At 43.6% G+C, this 10,288-nt stretch overlaps 1 protein-coding gene and 1 long non-coding RNA gene across 6 annotated transcripts in view; one reads left to right on the top strand and one right to left on the bottom strand.

Annotated features, from left to right (window-relative positions):
- Window positions 1-1,020: 1,020 nt before the first annotated feature.
- Window positions 1,021-9,245, bottom strand: POLR2M (RNA polymerase II subunit M). The gene is made up of 4 exons (XM_082388173.1): window positions 8,992-9,245; window positions 6,630-7,277; window positions 4,010-4,214; window positions 1,021-2,241 (listed from the first exon to the last, which is right to left on the bottom strand). The coding sequence occupies exons 1-4, from the start codon at window positions 9,102-9,104 to the stop codon at window positions 2,095-2,097; spliced, it is 1,113 nt and encodes a 370-aa protein (XP_082244299.1). The 5' UTR covers window positions 9,105-9,245; the 3' UTR covers window positions 1,021-2,094.
- Window positions 9,246-9,338: 93 nt separating this feature from the next.
- The window catches only part of LOC309626846, a 75,395-nt gene continuing 74,445 nt past the window's right edge, over window positions 9,339-10,288 (top strand). For 2 of the 5 annotated variants that reach the window (XR_014243432.1, XR_014243433.1), the window contains exon 1: window positions 9,343-9,425. This is a non-coding gene — a long non-coding RNA (uncharacterized lncRNA). Of the gene's footprint in view, window positions 9,426-10,288 lie in introns of all 5 variants that reach the window. The other 3 variants (XR_014243429.1, XR_014243430.1, XR_014243431.1) reach the window with 3 other exon arrangements.

The following is a 10,288-nucleotide window of genomic DNA, read 5'->3' as shown; positions in this document are numbered from 1 at the left end:
CAGACCCCCAGGTAGGGAAGCCTGACGTGGGGCTCAGAACCGTCACTCCAGTGGGTGGACTTCTGTGGTATGTGTTCTCCAGTCTGTGAGTCACCCACCCAGTAGTTATGCAATTTGATTTTACTGTGATTGCGCCCCTCCTACTGTCTCATTGTGGCTTCTCCTTTGTCTTTGGATGAGGGGTATCTTTTTTGGTGAGTTCCAGTGTCTTCCTGTCAATGATTGTCCAGCAGCTAGTTGTGATTCTGGTGTTCTTGCAAGAGGGAGTGAGAGCACGTCCTTCTACTCTGCCATCTTGGTTCCTCTCCAGTCAGTTTGTTGATATCATTTTGTCTTCTGGGGGCCATTCTCAGGATAAACATTCATTGGTGAAGAGCATTGGCTTTGGGGTTGGATGACGGCTTGAGTTTGAGGCCCAATTCCTTCCCTGGCTAGATGTGGAAACCTACTGCTATGCCTCAGTTTTCCTCACTTATCAACAAGTTGATTTTAAAAGTTACGGTACACCCACAAAATGGAATATTCTGCAGCTATCTAAAATGCAAAATATTTAGTATGTGAAAATGTTTACAGTGTATAGAGCAGACTGTTAACCGGTGTATGGTTGTATTATTGAAAATAGAAATGTATAGCTATGCATAGAAAAGTATGCATATGTACACGTACCCAAATGTTAACAGAGGCCCCCTCTCAGTGGTAGGACTACAGGGGGACTGTGTGTATGTGCATGTGAGCCCTCCCATGATCCAGCTTTCCAGAAATAACATGTATTCATTCTATAAAGGAGCATCAAATAAGTTTAGGATGTGAAATCATTTACAATTAGTTTTAAAAATTAAAAATAATGGACTTGTTTGCTCAGCATATTTCTACATTTGCTTTTTGTTGGGAGGAGGGCAAAAGGGAGATGGAAAGCAGTAGCCGTTCCTGGAAGGACATGACACAGAACTGAGCCCTTCCTATCACACGTACATCTGCCTAAATGTGTTCTTGATCAAATTTCATAAACGAAAAGTCTCCTTTAAAGTTAAGTTACATTTAATTAAGCACCAGTAAAACATCACTATTAGCATCTTGAAGTTGCTCTAATTAATATTTTATTCTTTCAACACTGTTTAAAGGCGCCAACATATTAGACAAAGAAAACTTTGATAACATATGTGTTAACTTCTCTGGAGACAACCATAGTCCTTTAAAATTACATATATATGAGATTGAGGTTTCTGTAGCATACATAACCCTCTTTTGGGGGAGAAAAAAAGCAATATATTGATAACAAACCAATGGTAGCTTTAAAAAATTTTTTGGTTTTCTTATCAAACTGAACCTATCATCTGTTAGAACAATGAAGTCAAGTCAGGCCAGGCCTATGAACAGCTACTCCCTTCACGTACATCAATCATCTTAGACTTTTCCTGTTCCTCATGTTACTCCAGACAAATCTGGTCACCTAGAAAGACCATCCACCCTCCAGCATCAACTAAAAGTACCCCTTATTCCTAATCAGAAGAAAGAAGACATTTTTCCTAAGGGAAGACAGAAGGAAACAAACATTTTAAGCATTTTCTATGAGTGTCTTCCTTGGTATTTCACATCCAATACTGTAACAGCCCCATGCAACATGCACAAAATTCTCTAGATTGCTCCCTTCATTACTCAAAAAAGGAGAGAACTATATTTTCATAATTCATTTTAGGTGATGCCTGGGACAACTAAATAATTCACTGAAAGACATGTAATAAACGCTATTTGGTAGAGGTAAGTATAAAGAAAAAAGCAGTTAATCACCTGCTTTCATTTGGCTTAGAGAAAACAATGTGCTCTACTATATACTAAAATATCAGACCAACACACAACATACTGCAAAAGTTTAATATAATGTGATTAAACACAATATTCAAATATTAAACTTTTCAAGCACATGAAAGTTAACTTCTGAAAGTGGGCTATTTTTATAGCTTCCTTGTTGTAACTTGACAAAATTCTTTCTCTCAACAATGTCTGACACTGATCTTGATACTTGTTAGAAAGTCTGATGTAAGATAATGAGATCTCAACAGGCAGAGATTTAGGAGAAGATCCAAATGCCCATCTTCAGAATTCATCATCGGAGGACTGATCATCGCCTTCATCCTTTACTTCTCGGTATTTCCTCAAAGACTCCCCTTCTGGATTATAGCTCTGCATTTTAATATTCAGTCTTTCAGCTAATTTTTGTGCTGCGAGCTTGGCTTGCATCTCCTTTAAAACAAAAAATGAAGCAAAAATTACACACACCTTTTCCCTACAATTTTTCAATGGGAAGTCATTGGAACACAACCGGAAATAAAGGGGCATTCCAGCCCAGTCAGTGTTCTCTACCGCACTCTGACTGTGCCTACCACAGACACCACATGGCAGGGCTGGGGAGAACTACTACTAGCCTGCTATAGTGGTAGTGACAGACTTCCACTGATAAACAATGTGCACTGAAATATCCACCTCTACGTGAGAAACTGAGGAATCAGCTTAGCACTACGACAGTTATAAACATGAAAACATTTTCAAGTATGTGGGCACGTGCATGTGTATATACAACCCTGAAGAACAATCTGAGCTATCAAATGTCAAAAATCACTAATGCTGTACTGATCCTCCAACTGGAAGAATCTTCTTTCCTAGATTAAATCATGGCTTCCAGGCTTGAGCGTTACATTTCGATGCCACAATGAAAATCAAAGAATACTAAAAACTGATTATCCCTCTCCAAATTAACTCCCATGAAAAGTACTATGCAGTAAAAAGTCTAAGTAAATCTTAGACATTGGCAATGTGCTTCTATACATGCAAAGACACCATCACTGACTGATGGCAGGTGGCAACACTCATTCCTACTCTGGCTCTTCACTTTTCTCAGGCTGCCCGCACAAACCACTGGAACTTGTTTATGTCCCTCCCCTAAGGCCACGGATAGCACAGGTAGGTGGGACTGAAGTGGAACTTCTACTACCAAGGAAACCAATTCCAAACTGAATGGTTTAATTCAACCTAAAAATAACTTCGGACAGGCATTTAGGATCAAATAGACAACTTAAAAAATAATTCCTCAATGCTTAGTTACAACTAGGCAATAACTTGAATGCACTGAGAGGAAGAAAACTGGCTTTTAAAAAGGACTGCCTTGAAAATCCCAATCCATGCCAACGGAGCTTTTATGAAAAGCCAAGGCAGAATAACAAATTAATTTTGTAGTAACTGACATATATAGTACCCGATTAAAATCTACCTAAGCAAAACTAGGTTTGGCTGCTGTTTTCCTGGAGGCTCAAATTATTACTATCTGAGTGTATCAGACCCTTTCTTTCCCCCCAGTGGTCCTCACACTTAATTTTCTCCCATCCCATTATTTTATACCCAAACTGTCAACATACATATTTAAAGTTCTATGCAGAACACACAGATCTTTGAATAAAGTGCTATCCAAAATTAAGTGACCAAAAGTAGAAGATGCTTCAGTCTTCCCAAGGGCCTGCAGGCCTGTGTGTCCAACCCCAACTGTCTGTTCCTAACACACCACTACCTCCCCATCCCTCTCCTGCTCTCCCTGTATTGAAGGAGCTTGGAAACTGCACTTCCCCGATTCTCTCAGCAGGGTTCCAGTTAGATTCCACCACTGACAAGCTCTTGCATAGGTTTTTTAAGGTGGAAGACCAAGAAGCGATACTACTGCTACCTACAGCCTGGGCTTTCAGAGATGTGAAATTTTGCAGTAGTCTCCCCACATTTCCTGGCAAATACCACCTTGATGTCACAGGTAGCTGTGATCATCTCCAGCCGTTCCCTGCAGTTCCAGCAAACTTGAGACTCTGCAAGCTAGAGGCACACATCTGAGACCTGATGGCATCAGCTGACCATGTCTCTAGCACCTAATCCCTTCTACTAGATCCCGCTCTCCCTGAACCACCTGGAGTAAATTCTTACTCAAGCAGCGTCCAACATGCAGACAAGAAAGAAGTCATATCCTAAATACCTCATAACTCTGTTTCTGCTGTTTCTGAAGTGCCAGCGACTCCTCTGTGGAGAGCAGCTGTGTAGGCATGTGGTGGAGTGGCAGAAGCCGGGCTGCTGTGATGTCATCGAGATGCTTCCTGTCCCTGCGCCGTCTCTCTTCTGAGGAGACAGGAGACCCCCTCCTCTGACAAGGACTCACCAAATCACGTTGATGTGAAGGTAATCTGAAGGACGCAACACTTATGTTACATGACCAGACTACTTCCTTTTCATAGACACACATTTTGCAACATTCATACACACAAAAGTGGCCTTTAACCTTGGCAGTTAATCCTGCTACAAAAATAATAGTAAGCCCTTTACCACTATTTACATGTGTAGATAAAACGTTATTTTTTTTTTAACATATTTACCTCAAAAACAGAAATATTTAAATTGGCACCTTTTTGGCAAGTAATTTGACGTGTTGCTCTAACAGACAGTAGGTTTAGATAGACTCTTTGCCTTTCCCTTCTCTCTTCAAAGCTTATTCTTGAGCGGAAGTCTGTTTTCATTTTCTTCATTCAAAAACATTTGCAAAGGGGCTTACTGTCCAGCAGAGGGAAATAAACTTGTAAACAGTTTCAGTGCAGTATAATATCACAGGTGCTATGACACAGGCCCACACATGGTACACTGGAACAAAAAGGTGGCAACAGCCAGTTGTAATGGGAGACAGGGTGGTTGTCAGAAGCGCTTCAAAAGAGTGCAATTTGAGGAGTCTCAGAATAATAAGAATTCGGCATGTAAATGATGGGATCCCTGATGGTGTCCCAGCAGGGAGTGAGGAGTGACAGGGCTGCAGCACACAGGAAGCACAGGAAGTGGAGAGAATGGAAAAGGCAGCAAGATACAGCTGGGGGAGTAGGCTGGGTCCAGTCCACAGTGAAGACTTCTGTTCTATGTAACAGGTTCAGGTTTACATTTTACAAACTGCACTCTGGCAGCAGTGGAGAGGACGGACTGGTAGAGTTAAGACTAGGCCAGGACAGACCACAACCACAGCCCAAGAGAGCAATGAGAGTCTTCACTTTGGCAGGAGAAAGGATGAACATAAGAATGATTAGAGATGAAGGTCCAGGAAATATACTGTGAGGTTCCATGGCTAGCAGATATGGAAAGGAGGGAAAGAAAGGTGGTGGCACTACTGACTTAGGGAATATGGGAGAAAGCAGTTTGGGAAGAAATGAGTTCTACTTTGTACATGATAAACCTAAGGTGCCACAGATCACCCCCACATGGTCGGGTTTCACAGCTACACAAATCTGAAGTTCTGGGAAGATTTGGACTAGAAGTAGATGACGGGCAGCCTCCAGCATCCAGAAGAGCCAGAAGAGCATGTAGGAGGCCAAAGGAAGAGTAGAAAAGAAGCCAAAGGACACCCTCATCCCACCTCCCAACCTCCATTTGTCTACAGCCTGACTCACCAAGGCCTGGCCTGTTCTGATAACTGCATCTCTGTCTCTGTCTCTCGTAAACTTCCCTTGGGAACCCTCATTGATACTCCCTTACTCTCCTGCCACTTCCAGCTAAACGACCATAATACAGAACCAGGATCAGTGTATTCTCTGTTGTATATATTGACTAGATGATGCTTCTGGTCTTCTGACTCTCTAGAAGTGAGGAAAGATACCTCACCAAGCACAAGATGACCAACTACTTAATCAACGATTACTTTTTATTCCTAACTAAAAATTAATGTAACAATTCTGGTTTTCTATGCAGAAGAAATAGTTTTGAGGTTATAAAAATGAATGGTAAGATAGGACTAAACTTTAAAGTCTCTATAATAAAATAATTGGTTTTAGGTATTTTTACCTATATAGGCTTTCAGTTTTTCAAAGAAAGGCAGTAGTGGTTAGACTTTGTATCTGATGTCACATTCTTATAAATCTACTCCCTGGTTTGAATGTTATATTTGCATATGAATAAATAATACTCTTTGCAAAGAGCTTTTGTTTTTCTGAAGATCTCAGACACGAAACTATGACAAGGACCTTAGAAGCAGGGTTCATTTGCTCCTCCTGCCCAAATCTGTTTTCAGTTTTTTTAACCCCTTCTCAGCTCCCTTCCTCCTGACATTATTATACAGTTCAACGTTCTTCCAAGTGTGTAAGCCTCGAGTCCTCAACTAGGTCGTAAACTCCATAAGGAGCAGAATCTTTACTCTTGTATGGCCACAGCATCTCCTGCTTACATATAGTGAGCACACAAATATTTTTTACTGAGAAAGGCTATCAGCTCCTGCAATTGTTTTCCCCTTAGCTTACAGTCTAGTCAAAGGGGGAACTACATACCAGAAAATGGTTCTGGAAAAAACTGTAATAAATTCTCTAACTCCATGTTTTATATGAGACATTGCCAAAGTCTCCTGAAATTTAACACTCCATCTGCCATTGAAGACCTTTTCAATTATTTGGCTAAAAAAACTAAAGCATTTTTCAACAGGAATCCTCCACTCCAGCCAGGCTAGTTTCCCTGTTTCCACAACACCCTCATTCCCAAGTACAAGCAGTTCTCACACCAAGTCCACTGACCTTAAAGCATTCTCCCAGTTTTTTGAGTTTAACTGTGACAAGCCTGCTTCTGATGGTACTTACACATTGGTTTTAAATTTATGCTGTAGGGGCACGGGGTTTTTGGCTCGCATTTCTAGCACTTCCATGTAATGAGGCTTCTTCTGCAGCCCACTCCAAAGGCCAGCCAAGTTCTCAGGACTCTGGTTTTCTTCTGAGTGGTGTTCAACGGGGTCTGCAATGGTGATCCTTTGTAATCTATCAATAAACAGGTTGTCCAAGCTGCTAGGATGATCCTCCGCTTGACTTGAAGCAGGATGCTGAGTGAGGGGCCCACTAGCTGCAGATGAGGAAGGCGTGGCAGTTCTGATGCTGGAAGCTGGGCGTTCGCTCACTGTGTGTTCAGCCTCAGGGGCCTCAGCATCGCCTCTGAGAGTCGGATGTGCCAGTCCCTGTTTTAGTGAGGTTGTCTGAGACGACGTGATGTTTGCTACAGAGGAACAGCCAGGAACTGGTGATGAAGTATCAAGTATCTGGTCAGAATTCTGGGCCTTATCTGTGTCCCCATCAACAACTGTAATCGCTTTTTGCCTCTCCTTACAGTCTAAACTAACGGGATGAAAGAGTTCACTTCTTCCTCTAACTTCTTCACGTTCTGCAATGGCAGCTTTCAGTTTGGCGACGGAGTCTAAGATCTTTTTACCTTTGTCGGGCAATTTGCAAATGAATTTTCTGGCAAAAGGAAAAGAACAGGTATACATAAGATACAGCCGTGTTTTTAAACTTGAGATATACAGACAAAAAAGCATTGTTCTCAAAGGGAGAAGAATCAGTCTTTTAAGTCAAAAATCCAATTTCCAACTGCCCCAAAACAGGAATGAAATAAGAGAATCATTATCCAAATACCCCCCAAAAAGAAGGGGCTGCAGGAAGAATAGGGAATATGCCTCATTTGTCTCATCTAATTAGAATTTCTGCAAAAGTATTTTAAGCATTATACTAATATAAGACATCCCCCAAATCATCAGTTTTTAAAAGTGTGATCTCCAAGACCTTCGTGGGGAGGGGAGGTGGATGGATCTGCAAGATCAAACCTATTTTAATAATAACACTAAGATACTATTGGGCATTTTCACTCTCATTTTCTTACCATGAGTACAGGGGAGTTTGCCAGAGGCCACATGATATGGATGATATCATTGCTCTGATGGCTAATAGAATGTGTGTGCTTGTGTATTCTTGTGTTTTAAAGATTCTCACTTGTAATTCCTAAGACAGTGATAAATATGAGTAGATATGACACACAAGAGCTCTTCAGGATGCTAAGTCTTAACAGTAAAAGGGGTCCTAAGACCAAAAAGTGAACTCACTACTATAGATTAAAATCCCATTCTCACGAAGTCAGAATAGTTGTAAGAAGCCCCCCAAGTGATCATTTGCCCCTTTTGCTAAGTGGCAGAACTTCCTTTTCTGATTTCCTTTTCTTCAGCCATACAATAAAATGGGAAGGGAAGGTTACATCTCAGGCCCCCTATTCTTTATGACACTACATTCATTCCCCCAATTCTAACTTAACATCCGTCTGCAGTTGCGATGCCTATGTTTTCCCAACCTTCTCTCTCTCTCTCGAGCCTCCTGACCACTTCTCCAGCTTTTAATCAGATATAATTAACTCTTCCATCAACTCAGCTCTGGTAAATCCATCTCAGACCTATTCCCCTCCCCAAACTTTCCTATTTTTATTAATGGTGCTCCATACAGGCTGGAAACTTCAGCCATCTCTGTCGACTACATATTCAAATTATCCTACACCTAATGAAGTTTTCCCAATCCCACAACTACCCTTCTAGTTCACTTTCTTACAACCCCCCTATTGGGAACCTCTCTAAAAATATCCTCCTACTCTCTTCTGCCTCTTATTCCTTCAAACTATCCTGCACCGACCTGCTAAAATCAGCTTCCTAAAAAATCATTTTCATTATACCGATCCTCCGCTAAAATCCATTAAGTCTACCAGCTGAATGGGAGTCAAACTTTCTTTGCCTAATAAAACAACTCTTTTATCCCACTCTTCCCATTTCCTACAGTTCCTGTAAAAATAGGGATCTACAGATGAAACTGACTAGATGTTTGGGGCACTACTGGGGAGGAGTGGGGGATACAGATCCCCCCCTTCGGAGAACCGACACAGGAGCTGAGTAAAACCAACGAGGAGCTGATGACGAGCTGAAACTCTAGGAAGCCATCCCCACAGGCGCCCCGCACCTGGCTGGACGCGGTCGGCTCTGCGACTGTAGGCCGGCCACTCGCCTGTGCGCCTGGAATGGACCTGACTGAGGCAAGGTCACCTTCCAGGGACGGGATCGGGGTGGGGGCGGGGAGGGACGCGTCCCAGGGAGCTTGAACCAGAGGAGCCCGGCGGTGACTCGGCGGGACCCAAGCTTACACGTTGCGCAAAAGTCTCTCCTGGCGCTTCAACATCTCCCGCAGCTCCGCCAAACTCCGCTGCCCCAAGTCCTCGGGAGCTTGGGGCTCGAAGCCGCGGGGCAGCGAGAACATTCTGCGGGGGCTGAGGCTGGCGAGGCGGCGGGCACTCGGCGTCCTCGGCAGCCCCTGCTGCTGGCGCCGGATCCGCGGCCGGCGGGGACTCCGGCGAACGAGCGGGAGTCGCCATTTTCCCGGAAGAACAGTCTTCTTCTAGCCGAATCGAGCTTTATTGAAACGCCGGAAACAAACACGGACAGGGAGGAGGGGTGGCCGGAGGGGCGGGAAGGAACGGAAGTTGCAGGGTGACGTAACGCGTCGGCGGGGTGCGCTTTCGAGTCGCTTGTTCTTCCTCTGTGCATCCGCTCTCCGACTGTTACATTCAGAAAGTATTAGGTGAGTGCTCTGGGCCCTGCCCTTAAGGAGTCGACCGAGTGGGGGAGGGGGGCAGATATTAATCAAGTAACAGTCAAAAAATAGAATTATAAGACGGCCACAGGCACCAGGGAAGGTATCTCCGAGAAGTGAAATACATGTGGAAGCCTGAGTGATGAGTTGTTTAGCAGTTGGTGAGGTTGGGGGATGTGCCGGGCACGGGAGGCCCTGGCCTATGGCGTGGCCTTCCAAGTGCAAGGCTTAGTGAAGCCCTCAAATGTTAAAGTTGGAAGGACCCTTAGGGACCATGAGCGTTTCTCAATGGGGTTCTGTGGCAATTGGAGCAGGACTTTTCTTCGTTTGCGGGACTGCCTCAGGCATTGCAAGATATTTGGTGTCTGGCTTCTGCCCACTAGTTGCTTTGGCACTCCTGAGTCCTCGTAACAATACAAAACGCACCCCTCCCCGACACGCGCGCGCGCACACACACACACACACACACACACACACACACGATTAAAACGCAACCCTCCCCGACACACACACACACACACGATTGCAAAGCCCCACAAGAGGTGATGGGGGTGGGAGGTGCTGTACAAGCCAGTGGAGAACCTCTCACAGTTCCCTATTTTGCCTATAGAAAAACAAAGGCACAAAACCTGAGGTTTTCCCAGGGCACAAAACTATTAAGTGAGAACATCAGATTTTAGACACAAATGCCCAGGTGCTCTTTCTACCATACCAATTTGAAAATCTCCTTCCAAATTGTGAGAAAGTTTTTTAGGCTGTTGAAGAAAGCAGTATAATAAGCATCACACCTAGCTCTTACCTTCTCTTTATAGTTCAGCAAGGAGAGCTGTGTCCCAAAGAAAATAGTGGGA

Source organism: Balaenoptera borealis, assembly GCF_965194805.1.
Source record: "Balaenoptera borealis genome assembly, chromosome: 3".
In the NCBI taxonomy this organism is placed as follows: domain Eukaryota; kingdom Metazoa; phylum Chordata; class Mammalia; order Artiodactyla; family Balaenopteridae; genus Balaenoptera; species Balaenoptera borealis.
Note: the sequence above shows the minus strand (reverse complement) of the source record. Positions and strands in the feature narration are given on the sequence as shown.

Coding starts and splice junctions, on each gene's coding strand:
- POLR2M (XM_082388173.1), bottom strand. CDS start 9,104: ATGTTCTCGCTGCCCCGCGGCTTCGAGCCCCAAGCTCCCGAGGACTTG. Junction 7,278..8,991: donor GAGAGACTTTTGCGCAACGT/GTAAGCTTGGGT, acceptor TCCTTTTGCCAG/AAAATTCATTTGCAAATTGC. Junction 2,242..4,009: donor AGCAGAAACAGAGTTATGAG/GTATTTAGGATA, acceptor TTTGTTTTAAAG/GAGATGCAAGCCAAGCTCGC.